Source organism: Dermacentor albipictus, chromosome 3 (genome assembly GCF_038994185.2).
Source record: "Dermacentor albipictus isolate Rhodes 1998 colony chromosome 3, USDA_Dalb.pri_finalv2, whole genome shotgun sequence".
Lineage (NCBI taxonomy): Eukaryota > Metazoa > Arthropoda > Arachnida > Ixodida > Ixodidae > Dermacentor > Dermacentor albipictus.
This window is the reverse complement of record NC_091823.1, coordinates 143,320,376-143,342,406: the sequence shown is the minus strand read 5'-3', so window position 1 is coordinate 143,342,406 and position 22,031 is coordinate 143,320,376. Positions and strand designations below refer to the sequence as shown.

General features: G+C 48.4%; 1 protein-coding gene and 1 non-coding gene across 3 annotated transcripts in view; one reads left to right on the top strand and one right to left on the bottom strand.

The window, feature by feature from the left end:
* The window catches only part of LOC135905329 (syntaxin-7-like), a 44,003-nt gene extending 31,158 nt beyond the window's left edge, over positions 1–12,845 (bottom strand). Inside the window, exons 1-4 of one of the 2 annotated variants that reach the window (XM_065436362.2) lie at positions 12,043–12,845; positions 10,939–11,007; positions 2,270–2,339; positions 1,773–1,863 (exon numbers count right to left, since the gene is read on the bottom strand). In XM_065436362.2, the coding sequence (XP_065292434.1) occupies positions 1,773–1,863; positions 2,270–2,339; positions 10,939–11,007; positions 12,043–12,145 (333 nt within the window). In that variant the 5' untranslated portion in view covers positions 12,146–12,845. The remainder of the gene's footprint in view (positions 1–1,772; positions 1,864–2,269; positions 2,340–10,938; positions 11,008–12,042) is intronic. The other variant, XM_065436363.2, reaches the window with a different exon arrangement.
* Positions 12,846–13,510: 665 nt separating this feature from the next.
* On the top strand, positions 13,511–13,581 carry TRNAG-GCC (transfer RNA glycine (anticodon GCC)). Its single transcript has one exon. It is a non-coding gene; the product is annotated as a tRNA-Gly (tRNA).
* Positions 13,582–22,031: the final 8,450 nt, after the last annotated feature.

The following is a 22,031-nucleotide window of genomic DNA, read 5'->3' as shown; positions in this document are numbered from 1 at the left end:
ACCAAAGTTTCTGAACCCCTATTGTGAACTTTGTTTTTCTCTTGAAAAGACAGCTCCCTCTATCGTTGAATGGCATTCTCGGTAAATAAAATCAAACAAAATGCCATCATATTCTGCAGCTACCATATTTACTCGTGTAAAACCCACTCTCATGTAAGACCCATAGCCCTTATTTTTGAGGTCAAAGGTCAGAATAAAAAGAAAAGGTTTACAAATGATTGAATTTTGCACACACTGTGTTCCTTTGAAACCGAATCAAATACGAATCAAATAGTGCCAGAAGTGAATTGAATCAAATCAAATATCAAATATTTGCTTAAATGTGTCTGAATAATGAACAGCTGTCCTCACAATTAATGTTTGCAGCTAATATTTTTAACGATAGCATGTTTCCATCATTACATTACATGTCATCAAGTGTTTACCTGTTGTGGTGGCGTAGTGGCTTTGCTGTTGCATTGTTAAGCCAGAGGGTGCAGGATCAAATCCTGGCTGCGTTGGCCGCATTTCAGTGGGGGTGAAATGCAAAAATAATACCCCTGTACCGTGCACTGGGTGCTTCTTAAAGAACCCCAGGTGGTCAAAACTAATCTGGAGTCCCCCACTATGGCGTGCCTCATAATCATATCATGGTTTTGGCACCTATTAAAGTTTTTGGTCTTGCCCGGAACAATTAATAAGTGGAATAGGTCTGATTTACAAGTTTTCACAGATTGCCAATTAGCCAACTCTCTCCAACAACTGTTCGAAACACTTTTTACATAAGTACTGCATAAGGTTGTGCATAATATATTGAATTGCACTTTATATGTTCTTCTGGATATTTTTGTAGCATTCTCGCACTCCTGTAAAAGCCCGACAAAGTTTACAGATTGTAAATAACATAGAAAAATAAGAAAATAATACCGAACACTTATTTTAATTAGCTATGAAGTGTTGTTTATTAAAAGCACGAATGAAGCATTAGGAACAAGCAAGTAGTTTCTTCGCATGTGCAGAGACTGTCCACAGAGCACAAATGACTGTGGTATAGCCTGTAAAGTATGGCTACGTTAGTGATGCAGCCTGCTCCACTGCACAAGTTCTGAAGTTTTTCTGTCTATATGCGGCATGTGGGGGTGAAAATTTACCGTAATTTTGCTCCAACTTTGTTTGATTGGGGGCAGTTGATGTTTTGAAATATTTTAAATGTATTAAATGAATATTTGCATTTACAAATGATGACTATATTCGATCCGAAGACCAAGTCAAATAGTTTCCTATTTGTTATTTGAAAGTTTCGAGTATTCTAACACACTTATTCGTTATCAATTAGTACCGCTACTAAACATATCAACGTCTACTGATTACATAATAACATGAATGGTACCCAGGATTACAGTTTTGGGGAGTGTGCTGATGAGGCAGGAAGCTCCAGCAACATCGAGAGCGACAAAGAATGAAGCAGAACTTGATCAGCAATGCATAAATGTGTGCGTAGTACGAAACCACCGTCTGCATTATTTCGCATATCATTTGACACAACGTTCACAGTTTTACTCGGTAGTCATGTGCCGTACACAACTCATGCAAGAGACGCACCCTGGCAAATTCTCCCACCTCCCAAAAATACAAAGTGAGGGTCTTACATGAGTAAATGCGGTATTAAGTCAAACTGGCCCCTCAGGTTTAGAATGAAGGGTCACACCCAACTTTTACCATAAGTTACAGTAGTCACATCAACCACAAAACAACACATTAAAGGTCTGCAGGCAAATGTGTGACATCCGTACCTTGTCTCCCTGGGCCACCAGTGTTGCCAGGTCTTGCAGTGCTGTCGTGGTGCTCTTGATGGTCAGGTTGGCATTTTGTTGTGTCATGTGGCTGCAGAGTTTAGCATGTAGATTGTAAGGCAAACAATGTTAGAAGCATTGATGCTAGCGCTATATAATTACATGCTGGTGCATCTGCAGCTGTTTTGTTCCTTGCTCCATTTGCCGAAACCAACTCCTAAGGGCACGAAATAACTGTGTTTGTTTCAGTGCTTGGCAAAGAACTATGGCTTACTTTCACATCCATGTTATTTTCATGCCGCGTAGTTGACAAATAGTGTGTCGGATGGACGAGAAGCGTAACTCCACAGAGTGCCATTTGCTACATTCAGTCATCATGTTGAATGTTGGACTAGTTGCAAGTGAAAGTGGAGTTGTGAGTTACTGTTCTCGAATGCAGTTTTGACTTGCTGCAGTTAAGATCAATCAGCAGAACTAGCAAGCAAAGCGTAACTCACAGCTTCTCTCTGAAGGCGTCGGTGTCTGCCTGCGTGCCCAGCTGCCTTGCAGCACGATCGAGAGTGGCAGCTGCAGGGAAGAAAAGAAAGTATCATGGCTGGGCACATAATTTTCATTTCTTTTTTTAACAATCACAGATGTTATAATCACTTCTGAAACAGTGTAAAAGGGATAAAAACATGAAAACAAGAATCCAGGACAGGGGCCAACTGAAAATTGACATTTTCTTAGGAAAAATGCAAATAGGAATATTATTTGGAATAATTCAAAGCGGCGACACCTTCGTGCAAGTGTATTTCATTGTCAAACAAGCAATTAGAGGCAACTGATATGCAAATATCAGACGTTTTTCTCATGTATAATGAGTGCACAATTTAGCATACCCTCTGACTGTTGTGCCTAGATATCACAGATGGGTGCCAAAAGAAGGACTGCAACCATACAGCCTACAACAATGTTATGGGTTCTTTCAGCTGTCATTGCATCATCACGAAACAAGCCACCTTGCAATCCTCATAGTTGCTTCAAGTATTCACACGGAGGTTGCCTAAATGTTTCGCGAATGCTTGTCACAGTTGCAAACTCTACTAATTATACTAAATGAAAGATTAAGTACGAATGTGTTTTCTTTTGACCAAATATAGCCATTGCCACAAAGCTTGGCCCTTATGTCTGACAGCATGAGCAGTATTTATCATAGTAAAACTGATTCTGAAGTGGGCACTCACAGGTGAATTGAAGGTATGCATGCAAACCCAAAAACAAATGCGCGAATCTATCCAGAAAACAATGCAACTATAGAGGTGAACCAGAAAGGCAGATTAACATCCAGCACATACATACACTGTTTCAAGCCAGTTAGGAAAAGAAAACATTGAGAAGGCCAATTGAAGCAACACCTTGGTTCCACCATTAAGGGGAGGTGCTATTTGGAAAGACCTTTTCTTTCAATACCATATTTATTCAAATCTAGGCCGATAGTTCTTTTCAAATAATCATATACCAAACTCTAGGGTCGGCTTAGGTTCGAGGATTTTTAAAAATGCGCCAGTTTGTAATTGAATATAATAAATATGGTGCATAGCTAGCGCCACCTAGAAAAGTCACTATCGCAGCCGCCATTAGCCCCGTGAACGAACTACAGGGGCGCTGCGAGCGCCGCTCGCGTGACGTCAGGGCATGGACTCGCGCCTGTTGTCTGCTGCAGTTAGGGCGGTGTCCGGGTGCCTTCTGCAGTGTTTTCGTTAGTTCACCTTTGTTCCAGCTGCTTGTATACTTATAGCGGTTGTCTAAAATATATTTTTATGACATCTTCGTTTACAAAAATTTATTCAAAGAGCTTATTTCTTAGACGACGATAGAGCTTCCAAAAGTAACGCTACAGTGCCAGCCGAAGGAGTGCAGACCAGCCAGGTGCAGGTTTTTCATGCGCGAATCGACAACCGCAACAACATAGCAAATAAGAATCCATTTATGACACCATACCTGCCACGGTGCAACAAGTATGTCACAAACGCTGGCTATATATGACTTCTACAACATTTACCTTGATTTTAATCTGCTACAACAGGTTTGCTCACGACGAGTAGTGCATGGTATAATATCAAATTTTTGCATTTCTTCACAGAAACGCTCAGAAATAACATGAGTTTAGATTCACCAGCACCACTTGCTTCTTTCACTGCTTCTCAACATCAGGCGGTTCTTTACATGTTTATTTTAAGTGGCGGTAATTTGAAGTAAAGCTAATTGAGGCTTGCAGCTGCTCACAGAATACAAAAAGGAATGTACCAATATATATCCCCTTTTCTGTGCTACATGTTCAACTCAATTGAGCAATTTACTGGTGCTTGTTGCTTGAGGAATATACATGATTAATCTGTTTGGCGAACTGACACAGGCTGCTCGGCCCAAATTTTTTAGTGAAATATGCCTTTTGGACTGTATGGCTGCAGCCAGAAAGAAGCCGACGTGTCAATCATTAGTAGGATGGGACATATTGAAGATATCATAATTCCTCACTGCAGGGTCAAAAATCAAATGAAATATGTAAGGCTTGTGTTGTCTTCCTTATGAAGGTTTGCAAAGTACTCTTTTATGTACAGACGAAGTGGATAGTTTTCCGTTTGTATAATTAAACAACGCTAGATCGAGACCTGTTGAGGCAGAAGGTGTTTGAATTTTACTTTTCTAGGCACTGCGCTGTATAGTACTGGAAGTATACTTTATGCATTGCAATTGGCACTGTAAGAAACTGCTTCATGGTTTCAATTTGAAGTTGTAGTGAACTGATGGGTTTCCCCAACAATGCGTACCTTGCCATAACGACAGTTGGTTGCTACCATTGCATGAGGAGTGTGCCATATAGTTGTTGATAAAGGCTACTGAGGGCCACCTTGAATCATTTGATCGCTTGCAATTGGTTGGCTCTCAATCTTAACCATGAAACTTTTCTTTCAGGTGATTGCTACTATGGTATTTATGAATTAACTGTGTAAATACTCTACATGACACGCCGTTGTGTTAGCAGCCATGAGCAATTCGTTTTATGGAGACCTGCTTCAGAGAGCGGTGAAAGTAGCAGGAAACCTTTTCATATGAAATGCGCACCTAACTTCCTTTTACATATTAATAAAGTGGCCACATTTGACTAGAACAACTCACCGGAGTAATAAAAATCATGATGACAGCTTCGTATCTTTCTAACACAGGCAACATGTTGACAGCAGTTACGAAGATTTTTCTTCCATGTAAAATGCAATGTCGCTCATAGCTAAGTACTAAGGGAATGTTAAGTATTTAGCGAAGCATCATACACAACTTCGCACGTAGAATTTGCAGACATTCTTTTTACGCAAAATTTATGGACAGACACGGCACATATATGCATTTCAAAAGCAGTGGACCCCTTCAACGCTATGTAGCTTGTGATATCCAAGCTTCCAATTTTGTTGACTCGCGCGCTTTTGAACAAGAAACTGCAGTTCAAGCATGGCAGCAGAAAGAAGCCGACATATCCTTAAATGCGTACGGCTCGAGCCGCCCACACCCCAAGCATACACGAAAGGAACGAACGCGCGCGACAGCCAAGTGAGCTGGAGCGAGCGGTGTCATGGCCGCGACGTCGCTCGCGAGAAGGCGCCACTCCAAATTCTCGCTGCTAATTAGCCATGCCAGTAGCCAAGTGAAGTACATGAGCGACATCACTATTTTGACCTGTGTCGAATCGGGGTGCAGCATCTCTATGCTTGCGGCGTGGCCCATAGCATGGCATCATCTTAATGGCACCAAACAGACGATGCCACTATAGTGCTGCTTTCAAATGAAAAGTTGTGCTAGCTGGAGAGGCATTGTCAAATGTTCAAGCCAGGGGGGACTTCGGCATCGATGAGAAAAACGTCCGTCATTGGAGGGTGCAATGGGGGATGCCTTTTGCGTGTGTCGCAACGAGGTGATCATAGCGATAAGGAAATGAAGCGCTTGATAACAGAAAGGAGCTGTTCACCGAGATCACTGTGCGCTTCGATGTGTGCGAGCCGTGCCACACTATCTGCACTTGCAGACACGAGCTAGCGCGCGTCCGCAAGTGTGCGTGTGGTCTGCGCTAGGAGTGATCATAACTTAGAGTGAGCTCGGCACGTTCGTATTAAATAAATGCTGTTTTCATTTTGTGAACGCTGTCCTCACTTTATTTGTTTGACCCACATTCGAGGTAAGTTCTTTAATTTTTTTTCTGGCTTCGGACATTTGGGGGTCGGCTTAGAATCGGGGCAGTTTAGATTCGAGTAAATACGGTATTTGCGACAGCGCAGTGAAACTTTCACCAATTACAGAGGTCTAGCTATTTTTTAAAATCTGCTTTAATCTTTTTATAGTTAATTTGGTTACTTTTTTGCACGCCATGCATTTGCAAAAACAATGGAGTTCTATGCAAGCTTAGGCGTTAACATTTAATATCGTAACTGTAACTGCTGCAAGGTAACGTAATCACAGCAACGAGTAATAGAAAATAACCATAAAGGCAAATTGTTGCAAAAAGAAAGCAATGGACCAACTTCGGTAACTGTTGACATATTTTTTTTTAAAGCAAAAATTTGTTTGCCTCTGCAGTGTACTACAGTCGAACCCGGTTATAACGAACTCGAAAAAAAAAAAGCCTATCAGTTCGATATAGGGCATAATTCGATATAAGCCTGCTAAATAACTGGACGTCATATAAGGACATAGCATTTATAAAAGCACTTTATTGATGAAACTAGCTTACTTCCGGATGAAATAGTCCTGTATTCTGCTTGGGAAACTTTTCTGCTGCAACAGCACACATTTCTCTACATTGTCTAAAGAGTCAGAGCAGCTGAGGCCGTAACATTCCACGTTCATGCAGAAGTGCCGGACTAGTGCTAGCGCACCAATTACCTCGGAGGATGTGAGCAAAGGATCGTTGTAGCGTTCGTCATTGTGCCCACTTCTTCTTGTGCTCAGTACGATGTCAGCAATGCAGTCTTCATGTTTGGGCTCTCCCACGACCGCGACACCATCATGTTGGTCGCGACACCATCACAGAAGTGTTGATTTGACATGCGACCGCTTTCTTGTGTCGCCTGGACCCTGCTTCTTGACGCCCTGCCTAAGTTGTACATATTCGCATGGTGCTTATTTTTTAGAAATAGCAGAAACGTACTGCACCTTACCATTAACTTAAGTTTATTCAGTTTCCCTGCAACCGCTGTCGTGTTATAGTGGTAGCATTTCCTTGCCATCTCACATCACCTTTTCCATATCCTCCCCCCTCCCCTTTTAAGGAAACTGCCTCATCTCCCCCCTTCTCTCTACAGTTCTATCTACGTCCCCCATGGACTCGCACATCAGTAGAAAGGTAAGCACTGTAGTTTCTGCAGTGCTTATCTTTCTCATTACAAACTCATTTGGACCCCGCGGCAGGTTCAAATGAGTTTCTCGCATGGCCTTTTCATCTTTGCCTTGCTCCTGTCATGTACACACACACACTCTAAACCACTACCCGACGCAATGTGCCAGACAGCAGCAGCAACAGCAGCAATGGGAAAAGTTGAGAGAAGAGGCAAAGAAAGGTTCGCTTGAAAACCGGCATACTTGCACAATGAGGGCACAAGAGCCTCTGATTGGCTGTCCGAACAAGCACTGACGGCGAGCCAGGATCATTTTTTGCAGCGGGGTGTCAACAGCTCGCCCGACGTGGTGCGGTCACGGTAGGGAGAGCGAGCGGATGGAGCGCTGCCACTGGGCTAAACCACTTTTGAGATATGTTGGCAGGTTTCCCTGCCACTGTGAGGGTAAGCCAATTTCTGGGGGCACATTTGTGCCTCTTGAAATTCTATGTAAGTGTAACTTTTGCTCTATATACTCATTGCAACTATTCCGTGTTCTGAAATTGTTCGACATAGAGGATAATTCAATGTAAACGGGTTCGATATAGTAAGCTTCGACTGTAAATAGCTACATGCAGCTCTCTTTTCTTGCACCGAATGGCAAGTAGGACATTTCCTATCATACTTATCTAAACAGCAATCAGACAATTTTTGAGGGCTAAACAAAATGTCGTTGTTACGTTTGCTCGTCCAAGTACGGTGGCAGCGCCCACACAGGGTAAGCGATGGATGCCACACTGTAGATTTGAGCTGAAAGAATTCCTAATGTAACAAGCTTAGACCATGATGGTGACACACCTCAAAGGTGTGGAACTTGGGGAAGCAGACAACCTGTTCCAGTCAGGTTTTGGCGCTTGGGCCAACTCGCCTCACACACGTGGAATCATGTCACCCGCAGAGACCACTCGCAGCACGCGGTTGTCCTCAGCCAGTCACACTGAGCTCAGAGAGTAGGCTCGTCGTGGCACCCCGCAGCAGCTGCTGCGGTGTCTACCTACCCAGCAGACATGCAACTGTGCGCAATGCTTGCTATGCGCGCAACAGGGCTGGAGTGTGTGCTCATGCTCACATGCTCAAGTCTGGCCGCGCCATGCAGTGTGGACCAGCTTTGTCCTGCACCAGCAGGACCGACGGATAGCGGCCACATCCAAATTGCGCATTTTGAAGCACTGTCAATGGCTCAGTACAAAGCGATGTCTGCCAGGGTGTCTAGACAGGAGCGCCCAGTAGTGAGCGCACACTGGCAAGCATACGTGTGGTCTGGCCTTTAGTGTTCGAAACTAAACGAAATTAGTGAGACTTGACGGCTTTGACACCACGGCTGCGCATGAGCAGATGATAGCCGGCTTCTTCTGGAAGTACGTAATTCTTATCTAAATTTGAAACACTAATTTTCGCTTCCATAGGCCTGTTTATTACCTGTGCCAATAAATGTAAACAGCAACAGTTGGAAGAAGCACAATCATGCAAACACCTGACTGATGTCAAATATCAACCAATAGCAGTTGTCTATGGGAATCTTGCATATGATGACATATGCAAGCTGCCCGCAGCTTCGGAATGGGAAAGGTGAAAGATTCGATTGAAAATGGACTGTTTCGCGTAGTTCACGCACTGCTCTTGAGCTCTATGCACTGCACATGGCTGTGCAATTTCGCTGAGATGTTCACAGAAGCATATGCTATCAGTGGAGTGTGTTTTTTTCACCAAGCCCAAGGGGTGGCTCAGGCCCCCCTTAAAAGGGACGTTTAGCTCAGGCCAACTCCGACTTCTGTATTCAAATAATACAAGGAAAATGCAGAAATGCCTTTACATATATGAGACAACTGCAGGGTAAATTTTAAAGAAATTTATAAAATTTAAAAGAGAAAACTAGATTGTAGTACTCTAGGAAGCAAAATTTTGATGTGGGGCCTGGAATCTTTCAAAGGGGCCTTGAACCACTTTCTATCGAAGTGGAGAAAGGCATTTGAAATGAAAATGGGCTATTTTAGAAATACTTTTCCACGAAAGCACTTCAATGCGTTCAGCAGAAGCGGAGCTATTGGCAATCAAACATGGCCTCCACTATGCTCCCATTCCTTCTTCAATGCCTAGCACTGCGAAAGCTACGCTGCAGTGGGGCATGCCCACAGTGCTCCGCCTTCTAATTGTCATCGTGGCGTGCGGTTCAAATTTCATTTTGGGATGTTAAAGTAGATGGCATGACTTCCGATTATGGTGCCTATGACACGCTAAACATAAGCCAAATGCGGTTGTCCTCAGCGTGCCACACTGCACTTGGCCAACCACAGCTGCCAATAGCAGCCGCATGTGGGAATGTTCTTTATTACGTACTAAAGTGTAAGCTTGCCTCCTTAAGAGAGTAAGGAGACAGGCTTCTGTTGAAAAAGAAGCATTTGAAAGAAAGGTGACTTCATGCACATTGTAGCTCCACGCACATTGTACAACAGCAAAACTTGGCTGATATGTGCACAGCAGCGTAAGCTATTCGTGGACTATGGTATTTCACCAAGCCCAAGGGGTCGTTCAGGGACCCTCTAAAAAAATTTTTAAAAATTTTTGAAAAAATTGAAGCACAAAGTACGCAAATCTGTAACTGCGCACCAGAAAGATATCGCAGTTCTGTACCGCTCATCCATTTGCTTAAAAAAACTCAACTACACAATCTAATACATAATAATCTTACTTGGAATATAGGAAATGCAAGTGTTGCTTTAAATTAAATGGAGACTCCAAAGCCAAATTATGAGGTTTAATGTCCCAAGGCAACACGCAAGCTACGAGAGGCACACGTAGGTGGCGACTCCGGAGCAACCTTGACCACCTCAGTTTCTCTACAACATGCAGCTAAATTTAATACACAAACATTTTTGAATTCTGTCCCCATTACGATGCAGTAGTATGGCTGGGAATCCAACCCGCAACCTTGTGTTTGGCAATGGAATGCTGTAGTAACTGAGCCACCAGAGTAGGCAAAGAAACATATCGCACAAATAAAATGCAGATTTCACCAACATATTCCTTCCACGCTGCCCTTTGTCCCGTCTTTCTGCAGAGTACAGTTGGAAACAGTATGAAAGGACTTCAGTGCCCAACCAATTCCAGCTACCTGGGCTCCAATGTCTTCGAGACAGCATACTGAATCAATAGAGGCATGTGCTCCTTTTTCGCAATGCTAAGTTTAACCAGGAAATCAATCAGTAAGTATCAACTTGCCCTAATGTTGATTCTTCACCCATACCATTTGTATGATTTCTTATTCAACAGCAGTGAAAATCCCGTTAAAAGTTACGTACATGCAGCAATAGTGAGGCGACTAGAAAGGAGGAGACCACCTGGTGAAAGCACTGAAGTTGAATCATCAAGTTGGCTTCATCTTCTAGGTCACTTTGCATGCGCAAGTTACATTTCTGTGTGCAATTTTTCAACTGCTCATACAGGGAAGGCAGGAAACTTATTAAACACTAGCAACATCAGAAAAAATAAGAAGGCCGGCCTCTGCTGGCCCAAAATGGGACAAGTTACAATGCTAGTCACATATGGGCTTTCGTGTACATTCAACAGAACTAATTCATTCATGCCTCATGACAAGTGATGGCGGGCAGCAACCCGAAAAATACCATGTGCAGTACAACTAAAAATTGTCTTTATTCAATATGCTATTTATGCTCGCATTACTGTCAGTAGTACAGTGTGGGAAGTTTCAACATTGGTTCCCTGCTGCCTTTGGAAAGCATGCAATTTTTGAATTTACTCACAGTCATTGTTGATGGCAAATATGCTGGAGCTGATGTTGTCGCACAGCTGGTGGTACCGCTGAGACGTATCTGATGGGCAAAAATGAAAGCAACAGGTCTTGGGGTCAGTGGCAAAGTTGACAGCGTCATTTTCAGGCACCAGTTGAAACGCAGAGTCACGAGGCACATGTAGCTATGCCTCCCAACATTTAACTTAGTAGGCACTCTCCCCAGCAGAACATCTAAATGCAAAAGACTGTTATTGGTGAACAATAGCCATTCCTCCTGGCAAGCGATAAGATAAAGTGCTGTATATTGCAACACAGCAATCTCTTTTTAATCACATCTGCAAATGGACAGCGCCTGAGACAATGAGGAAAGGTATGAGGGGTTGATATTTAAACTGTGAAATCAAAGAGCAACGGCACATTGAATGATGGTGACACCATAAGAATAACAATATCCATTTCCTTGCATGTTAATATTATAAAAGAAGCGCGACAGGTTTACAGGCGCAAATTTTTGTATGCTCATACACTGGCTGTTTCAAATATCTTGCACTGTTCTACTAAAGATCAATGTACTAAGATCAAGATCTTTGCTTTTATTTACTAAACAAGTGGCCGATCTTCAGCTCTCAATATTGCAAGGTCACATTAAAACCTTTGAAAGACCTGCCCCAACTGTTACACATGAAACTCGTGCTGCCTCCAAAGAAAGAACATAAGGTGCCTTTGACTCTAGTAGAAGAGGTTTCTTCACCAATGTCTTTAAGTGACGATGCGAGGAATGGGCTGTAATGCATCGGCTAAATTTAATAGAACAGACGCGTAAACAACCTATGGCCGGGTAAACGTGGCTAGCAGTGTGTCGTGCCTTGCATCCGAACATTTCAAATGTAGTCGCTCATAACCCGCGTTTTCTAGAATGCGCCATGGTGACTGCGATATGCAGGTAATGTCGCCGATAACAAGTGCTACCGACAAGATCGCGCGCGCCGTGTAATGAAAACGCGACTACACCGCTGGCCACTTCGCAAACGATATACGATTTCCACGGCCACAGCTGCCTTGCTCGTTTGCTAAAGCGGGCCCGCTAGCGAAAGGGCACCCGAGGCAAACCTACCGATTGAAGCTCGTGATGGGCTTTCCATGCCGCCGAACCCTCGCTGCGTGCTGCCGTAGTTCTGGGCGGTGCGACCGCCGCCAGGACTGTTCCACAGAGACATCGCGCTGTCGGAGGGAGTGCCTTGTCACAAGCAGCTGCCGGAGCGGGCACACCCACCAATCAGCACCGGCAAGACCGATGAGGCGGTCGCGACACCGGTATCACCGCTGTCGCAGCGGTGACAATCAATACCACACCGTTCAAACGCTGCACGGCGAAATGAGAAAACAATGTCACTATGCTACGGAAAACACACACGCGCACCACCCCGCGAGCGGTAATCCCCAACAGCTGTTGACGGACGCACGGATTCCGTACGTGGGGTTGAAACACGGGCAGTTCTCTTGGTTTCAGGTTTGATCAGCTGACACTAGACATTTACCGAAGGCGAAAACCACTCAGCCGTCTTCTAGGAGTAAATTCTGTCCGCACTACGCACAGCCGCCGACAGCGGCACGCACTACGAAGAGAAGCAGAGAAGGATTGTTCCGGAATAGAGAGATTAGGCGATACTGATATGATTGTACCCGGCAAAGAAAGAGATAGGCGATCTTGTAGGCAGATTAAGTATTGGCGGTAGATGCCAAGGCCTCTACGAGGAAACAGAGAAAGCACTGCCGTGAGTTAATGGACAATTGTGAACTGAATACGCGCAGTGACAAGCCCATAGCGAACAGCAACTGAACACGAAAGCGACATAACACGCAAAACAACTTTCTACAGCAGACGAGTGGAGGAATGAGAGCGTACGGAGTGTAGTGGGCGGATGAATCGCGGTAACGTGCGCAACTCACTAGAGTAATGTCTAGCGCTTCTTTCTTTCTATCATAGATGACGCCACATGGTAGGCGGAAAATGAAAGCGATTAAGCGCGGTTGTTTTGAACAATCCTCTTTGTGGTATTCACGCGACGCCAGGGCTTTGTCGGATACGAATTGTTGCTGGCTTGGACTGAGACACGCACCTGTTCTCTTGGTGCCATCGGCTGGCGGGAGCGTTTGCCGCAGCAAGTGACTGCAACATCAGGGAGTGGCATGCCGTCCTTTGACCAGCGTAGGCATCCCGCAGTCACCCGCCCCCTCTCATTTTGATGTGTTTGCATAAGTAGCGTTCTTAGGGACCGCGATTCCATGTGAGTGTCTAACCGTTATCGTGGGCCAATCGCGAAGATAGTGCAGTTCTTGTGCTTCCTTTTGCAGCATTTCAACCTGGCTGGCTCCCTTTGGGATGATATTCCTACCTTTTCTGAAAAATGCTTGAAACATTCTTCATTTGCAGCTGACGTGGCAGCGACGTAGCCGAATATCGTTTGGCAACGTTTTGTGATGTTCCTTCTTTCGTGAATAAAACTCAGCGTAACATAATACATATTGTGCAAGCGATTTCAAAAAATTATAATAGGTCGTGGGTGGACATGGAATTCATGGCGTCGGTGGTTCAGTGGTAGAATACTCGCCTGCCACGCGGGTGGCCCGGGTTCGATTCCCGGCCGACGCAGCTTTTTTTTTTTTTTTTGCGAGCTGATTAGTTCTTTTATTGAGTGAATTATTTTTTATTAAGAAAAGGGAGGACAGAAGGTTGCTGGTGGGGGAGGAGGGACGTACAATGGCGAGGTAGACACCCACTAAATCGTGCGAGCCAGGCCGCTTGCAATAAGGCCAAAGTGGGCTTTTACCATAGGTTATCGGGGTTTTGGAGAATGTCGTCCTGTAAAGCTTCAATATGCCAATGTAGCAAAATATTGCTGTCGTCTCGGTAATTATTGAATGTGGGACAGTGTAAAATGAGATGCTGCAAGTTGGCTTCGCGTACGGATTGGCAGAAGGTGCATATTCGGGGGGCAGAGGACCTTCTTTCGGTGAGCCAACGTCTGCCATTTATGAATTATCTCAAGGGTACTGGACGTGTTGGCAAGTACTTTATTTATCAATATTTCCAGGGATTGGCTGAGGGCGAGGTCCATAAAGGAGTGAGATGCTTGAGTATTTCCCAATTAGTGTACTCGAGGAAGCTGCGTACTCATGCCATATGGGTGCACGGTCACCAAGATTCCAATCGGCGGTGTTTGAGGCCGCGCAGCATTCTATATGACACTAAAATTGTTGCTTCAATCACTAAAGTTTCTCTTTGTCGATATTCTCTACAAACTCATTCCTAAGAGTTTTGAGAATGACAGCCTACAAACTTATGTGATGAAACAAAACACCGACAGCGCATACCTTTTATGCTAAAACTTCTCAGACTGAAATATAAAAAGTGCGAAACAATAACAAAAGATCGGCAAACGCAAGAGGCAGTGTTTCTATCAGAGAGCTCGCCTTCGTGCATAGCGTTTTGCATAGACGTCGCTGTGCTCACTGGGCATATTCGCGGCGTCTCTTTGCATGTCTAGCACTTGCACTTTCCCCGTGGCACAACGGGCGTCGCACCGTCAAGATCAATGTAGCGACCGCGCTCGCGCCGTTTCAGTTGGTGCTTCGACGCTGCGGTGGTCGCTGTGCATGTTCACGGCGTCTCTTTGCATGTCTAGGACTTGCACTTTCCCTGTGGCATTGGCAGGCTGGCACTCTTCCTTCCTCCTGGAGGGACGTACGCCCATGAGCCACCATGCACGCGGCTCATTCATCCCCAAACCCGGCAAATCTATTGCCCTTGAACACCTCCGCCACTCCACCGCTCTCACCACCTGTCTCGGTAAGCTGTTCCAGCACGTCATCCTGGCCCACCTCCAGACCTATCTGGATGATCATGACGTGTATCCGGACTCCATGTTCGGTTTTTGCCCCCAGTTGTTCACCCAGGACGTCATGCCCCAGCTTTCCGAGGATTTCCTACACCCCTTCCACCACAAACGCACTCGAGCTATCTGGGCGCTGGACCTTACCAAGGCATTCGACAATGCATAATGTACACCACACAGCCATTCTGGACGCTATCTCCTCCCTCTATGTCGGAGCCCGTGTCCATGCTTACGTCACCGCTTTCCTCGCCCACCGCACAGCCGAAATCTCATACGGCCCACTTTCTTCGCCTTCATTCTCCCTTGGCAACAAGGGTTCCCCCGAGGCCCTGTTTTGTCCCCTGTTCTTTTCTATATCACCCTCTTCCCGCTGGCACGAGCGCTACCAACAACACTATCTAGGTGGTGTTGGCTCTACGCACTATCCTAGCTGTCTCATACTTTCTACGCCGATCACATCACCCTCTTGGTGAACACCGGTAATCTTGGCGACATGGAGACCACTCTACAGGCAGGTGTGGACGCGGTGGCGACTCACGCTCGGGATATCGGGTTGAGCTGCTCCCCGACCAAACCGGAGCTTTCGCTCCTTCTGCTTCGGCGGATGGCCCACCTGTCGCCTACTCCACTCACCGTACCTTTCCCTTGCCGACACACCCCTTCCTCTCGTCTCTAGCCTCCGCATCCTCGGATTCCTTCTTCAGTCCAATGGCAAGCACGCCGCCCTCATCACTCGACTCGCAAACACTGTACACCACACCATCCGCCTCATACGCCACATTGCAAATCGCCACCACGGCATGCGCGAACAGGACCTCCGCCGCCTGGTCCAGGCCTTTGTTCTCAGCCGCTTCATCTATTCTTTTCCATATGTCTTTCTCGTTCCGAGGAAGACAAAGTCAACAGTGTCATTCGCCAGGCCTATAAGTCGGCCCTGTGCCCTCCCACATTTACCTCGACGACTCGGTTAGCGTCGATGGGCGTCAACAACTCTCTTACAGAGCTGACGGAGGCCCATCGCACGGCCCAGCTCCGTCTCTCCCGCACCCACCCGGGTCGTGCACTTCTCTCCACTCTTTAACTCTTCACTCTTATTCCTCTTCCCACATGACTGCCCATACCTTCCCATGTCTCCTCCCTCCTAACCGTTGATCCCCTCCCTAAAAATATGCATCCAGAACACCACCATGGCAGGCCGCCGTGGTTTATGTGGGTGCCGCCCCGTACCGCTACTATACCCAGTACATGCCCTTGCAGTCACTGACAATTCTCTCCGACCTTACTGCCTCAGTCAACACTTCGCGCTCTGTCACAGCCTAGGAGGCAGCTATTGCCTTTGCCATCACGCAAACCTCCGCGACGTACATTTTCAGCGACTCCAAACCTGCGGTCTACAACTACGCGGTTGGACGGGTGGCACACCCGGCCATCGGAATCTTGCTTTCCGATACCATTTCCTCTCGCCCTATCCAAATCACCTGGGTGCCCGCTCATGCGGCCCATCCTGGCAACGAGGCGGTCAGTTCCATCGCTCAAGATTCGAGTGACCGAGCAAGCCCGCCCCCGCCGGAAATGGATATGCGTGACGCGCTCCTCGCCGTACGGCAATATCACCTTGCACTATCGCCCTATCGCATCTCTCGTCAGCCTCACCTTCCGCCCCTCCGCACAGATCCCTTTCATAACACCGCCAACACTTGTGGCGCCACCTTCACGCCCACACCTTACTCCCGCACGTCTTGCCTTCCTCCACCCTGGGATAATTTTACAATTGCTACTAGCAGGGTCCTTCAATGATGCATTGGGACTCTTCTAGTAGGTGCAGCGGGGCGTGGCGTTTCTCGCGGCGCGCTACGTTTCTGCGCAGACGCGAGTAAGAGCGGGGGCGAGATAGAAAATCTGGAGGCATTTGCTCCTTGAATATGTGACTCTGCCTACGCACTACGGTGAAGTTTCTTTCCACGTGTTGTATGCGTTTGCCCATAGGCGGGCCGAGGCGCCGTCGATGTCATTTCCGCACAAAGGCTTCCCCGCATCGAGGAACAAACAACATTCGCGGAAAGAAAGAAAAGGGGCCCGCGGTATACTCTTTTCGCGACCGTATAGTATATAGTACAGTATAGCGATAGTATAGACTGAGCTGCACGGAATCCCGGTGACTCCCTGACTGCCGGCCGAGCACCGGCTTCCTGCACAGGGTGGTTGGGGTGCCCGCGGACACGGACCTGCTGGGAGCCATGGAGTCGAGCGTTCCTGTGTTGTCGGCAACGAGGGGCGCGAGCACCGTCACCATCCGATTCGCTGCCCCACCTGCCTAGACTACTGTGGATCAGCTGGTAGCGAACGTGCTGCTTACCATCAAGCAGTCAGCACCATGCTGCCAGTTGACGACCCGCTCCGGACCATCTGCCTCTAGGCAGTGGCATGCCATCACCCGGCCAACCACCATGGCTGATCGACCAACAGCAAGGAAGGGTCGCCGCCGCCCGAGTGTTCTCCAGTGGAACACTAACTTTATGCGGCGGCGACCTGCGAATCTCTCCCTGCATCTCCTGCAGAGCGAGTATGACGTCCTTGCTCTGCAGGAGGTGTATACGCTGTGGCCGAGGACCTGCAGCTCTTCGGATACACCGGCTACTCAGGTGCTACCAACTGCACGACAGGCGTCTGCACTTATGCACCGTGCCTGACCGACGCCCACCAGCCCGGCAGGCCTCGGACAGCGCAGAGAAATTCGGACAGGGCAGGCAGAGCACTGGACTGAATACAGACGAGTGGACGCCTGCTGTAGAATACAGGTTCGGCGCAGGAGTAACCAGAGCTGGGTGAGCCTGTGCTCCAGCATCACGGACTGTACCCCTAGCCTGGCGACTACTCAAGTCGCTCACCAGCAATAGGACGAGCCGTCAACCCGTTCTCGCTGTGGCCATTTCGCTAAGAACCAGCGAAGAGGCCCTCGCGGAACTCCTGGCGGACCGGTTCGCCCCTCCCGTGCCACAAAATGCATCCATCCTGCCGGTTGGACTGCCCCCGGCCGAGCTGCCCACCTGCCTCCACAGCCTCCACCGTGCTTGGACGTCAAGCCAGGTCGTTGCCCTCTGCCAGGAGCCACTTACCCTGCACGAGCTCCAGGCGGCTCTGAGGCGAGCGAAACGCTGCAGCGCACCAGGAGCAGACGGAGTAACGTCTCAGATGCTCGGCAACCTGGCCTCCAACGAGCAGCAGCGCCTGCTCGACTGCTTCCATGACATCTGGCAGTCAGGGCAGGTGCCAGAGGCATGGCGCACAGCCATTGTGGCGCCCATCTTCAAGGCCAGAAAGCCGGCTGGGGAGCTATCATCCTACACTCTAAGCCGAAAACGGGAAAAAGGGGACTAACGGCAGACATTGGACCTTTGGATCAACGGTTAATCCACCGTGCGTGCCGTGTGCAGAGGCGAAGTGTCGTGCGCAAATTTGTGGGACTAAATGTTCGTCCTTGCAAGGTAACGGTCGACGGTGGGGATCAACGGCACAATTTAGTCCTCTGACTTTAGTCCCTTTAGAGAGGGGAGCTCCGTGTCCCTCTCCTCCCTGCCTGGACGGGGTGGCAGCGGGTCATAAAACACTGTCGCTCTGCTGTCATCCCGCCCACACGAAGGTCAACAGGCTTTCGCCATTGGCTAACATTTTGGCGGGAATCGGGCCCTGCTTGCGTGCACTCCGGGTAAGCGCGCGCAAGTCGGGTCCCGGGGAGACCACATCGGGGCGTCTGAAGGTGCGTACGTGTTTTTCTCTGCCGGCGGCGGCCCCCTTTGTCCGCCGCCGGCCGATGGCTACTTCGGCTCGTCGGGGTCCCGGCGGGCGCGCGCGCACTCTTCCGTCGTCTCGATATCCTGAGGCAGCGTCTGCCGATCATGCCCCCGTCTGTTCGTCTGTCATTTCTTTCTCGGCTTTTGTTCTCGATTGCCGCAAGGCGTTCATGCGCCGTCTGGGCCGGCAACCGGATACAAGAGGCCGAGACGAGGCATACGGTCGGTTTCTGAGGGAGCTCGCGCGTCCCTTTTCGCCTCTAGGCATTCCAGAACGAAGGCGACGGCCCGTGTTCTGCTCGGGCTACGTGACCCTTTGAAGAAAAAGCCAACCTATTCGAACGCACTAGGCCGGAGTCACAAACAAGAAAAAAAAACTGCAACATGTGCTGTGAACAAAGAGTACCGAGCGCCGTTGAGTCCCCTGCCCGGACCCATATGGGTGACAACACCCGATAGAAAACAAAATAAATAAATAAAATGACACGTGCAAACGATTTGCCTGCTTCGCATGGAGGGTTTGTCGAGAACAACGAGAGGGAGAGTGCGGCACCGTCGTAGACATCGCAAATCGGCAGTGCGTGTCGTCCGCTAGGAAAGTGTCGTCTGTTAGGAAAACAAGTTGTGGGGCTCGCGCGACGGCCGCGCGCCGCATTTGGTACGAAATTGCTGTTCTGTCAACAGGCTTTGACGCTGAAATGTCGCACTCACGTACGGTCTGCTCCCAAGAGAATGCACCGCAACGCAACACGGCAGCCCGTTTTAAAGAAGACGAAAGGAGCCTGCCGACGACACTCCTGAACGGCTACAAGCATATTGTGGAATGCAAGAAAACTTACGTCGCGTCGTTGACCAAGAAGAATCAGACATGGAAAGAAATAGCAAAACATTTGAATGCCAACCACGGGATTACGCGGCGCGATCACCTGCAACTGAAAAAATGCTGGACCAACCTGAAGCAAAAGCGGAAAGAGGAAGCTGCGGAAGAACAGGGAAAGCGCCACAAAACTGGTAAGCGCACATGTTCTGCATGACTGACTTATTTGGGCTACTTGTTGTTATGTGTAGTCACAGGAGATAAGAAAATACGCTCGCAATCAATCTTTCCGCGACTGCGGGAAGCGCACCAGTACCAGCGCGGGTGCTTCGCGATGAGCAGAGTCACCTTTCCTACTGCGCGACACACTGTTGACTGAGGAATGTGGACCGGACCTCCGGTGACTGTTTGAAACGTGCCAGCGCCGTAAAACATCACAGCCATCAGCAACTGCAGCATAGGAGGCACACAGTCGGTCCTCTATTGTCCCAGCTTACCCGGATAGGCAACGTAGCGAGAAGTCGCACGGCGTTCTTCGTGAATCTGTAGCGACCGAGGAATTGTTCGTCGTCGTACAGCTCCATCGAATTCCCTCGGTCACGTAGGGTGGGTCGCGGAATTTTCGGCAAGGGCTGCGCCTCTGAAAATGCTGTATCCATGGCGTAGCAAGCAAACTCGAAAGCAGCTAACCTCCGCGCGACGTCCGTTCGGGAGGCTGCCATGTTGGAATAACACACGAAGTCAGTTTCAAGCTAGCCCGGGAGCAGACTTCAAACTTGAGCGGACTTCGACGCAGCCAAGTCGTTCCCAAGTCGTCCGCAAGATCAAGCACGATTTACGACGCGCGGCGAAGCTGTCTTGAGACTGCCAGAAGTCAAGTTCGAGGCAAGTTAGATCTCTGCATTCGGGGGTTGTAGAGTGCTTCTAACTTATATTTGACTGTGACTGCTCCTGACTTAATTTCATTTTCATGATTTTACTCTGGCTATGACACGTTCCATCTGCTGTATACTTTGGAGTTGTTTTATTTTGTTTGAACTGCTGCATATTTCCAGTCAATTTTTTTATCTTCTGTATCTATATGTCATTACTGTATACCAAGGACTTGGCATTTGTATGCTAGTATTCCTTTATTTGTTTTGTTAATTGTGGCTCAAGATGATGGCGGCAATATGTAATAAAAAATAAACATGGGTTACTTGAGTTCGATCATTGTTTTTGCTTGAAAAGCTATGGCAACCTGGAATCATTGGAAAAGTGATTTCGGACTAACTGGGAAGGACTAAAAGTTGCTCCTGCAGTTACTCCCTGTGGACTAACCTTAACAGACTAACTGTTGGTCCTCTAGGAACTAACGGGAAGGACTAAAAGTTGCTCCTGCAGTTACTCCCTGTGGACTAACCTTAACAGACTAACCGTTGATCCTCTAGGGACTAACTGGGAGGGTCTAAAAGTTGCCCTCACTTTTAGTCTGCAGTAGTTGCTCCCCCAGTTAGGCCGCTGCATTTGCTCCCGCAGTTAGTCCAAAATTGGTTCAAAATCTGTGGCAGGTCATTTAGTCCCCCAAGAGACTAACAGCCATACCCGTTTTAGTCCTTTTTGGCTTAGAGTGTAGCGACCGGTCTCCCTCCCCTCTGCTGCCTGCAAGGTGATGGATGCCATGGCCCTGGCACGACTTGATTGGGTGGCGTGTGCTCGCAGCTTCCTGGCTGACCAACAGACAGGCTTCCGGCGGCGGCGGTGCACTGCGGACTCCATCGCGGACGTGGTGTCCACCCTGGAGGACGCCAAGGCCGGCGGGGACCTCGTGATGCTCCTGCTGATCGATGTGCAAGGCGCCTTAGATAGCCTTCCTCACGCAGTCGCCCAGCAGGCCTTGGACCTCCTCGGCATCTGTGGGAACCCTGCAGGAGTTTCTCTCGTCGTTCCTCGACAACCGCACCCTCAGGGTACGTATGGGTCGATCGAAGAGCTCCCCCCGTCCAGTCGCTGCAGGCGTGCCTCAGGGGTCAGTGGTGAGCCCCTTCCTCTTCAACCTGGCCTTGGTACGACTGCCTGCTGATCGACCCTCACTTCCCCGTGCTGTCTTCAATATACGCGGACGACATCGCCATATGGGTGCGAGGACCACCGGAGTGCTTCCACAAGGAACGTGTGGCCCTACAGAGAGCCCTGAACACCGATGCTGCCTACTTGTGCAGCATCGGCCTTACTATCTCAACGATGAAAACCGAGGCCTTGCGGCTGCCGCCCAGAGCAGTAGCCCGTCGCTCAGCAGCCCTACTGCGCCTGGAGGGCGTCCAGATCCCATAGAGCATGGCAGTCACCCACCTGGGGCTGCGTATTGACTGAATCGGCTGACCTGGCTGCCAGCTGCCAAGGCCCTGTACGTTCAGACACTTCAGGTCCGCAAGGCGATCTCACAGCTTCTTGCCCGTGGACAGGGCTGTACCACCAGGTGGGCCCTACAGCTTTTTGAAGCTGCAGCCACTTCACGGCTGCTGTATGCCCTCCCTCTGGTGGCGCCGCCCCTACCCCTCCTGCGGAAGCTGGAGCTGCAGCACGGGTCAGCAGTCCGGCTCTGCCTTGGCGTTTCTCG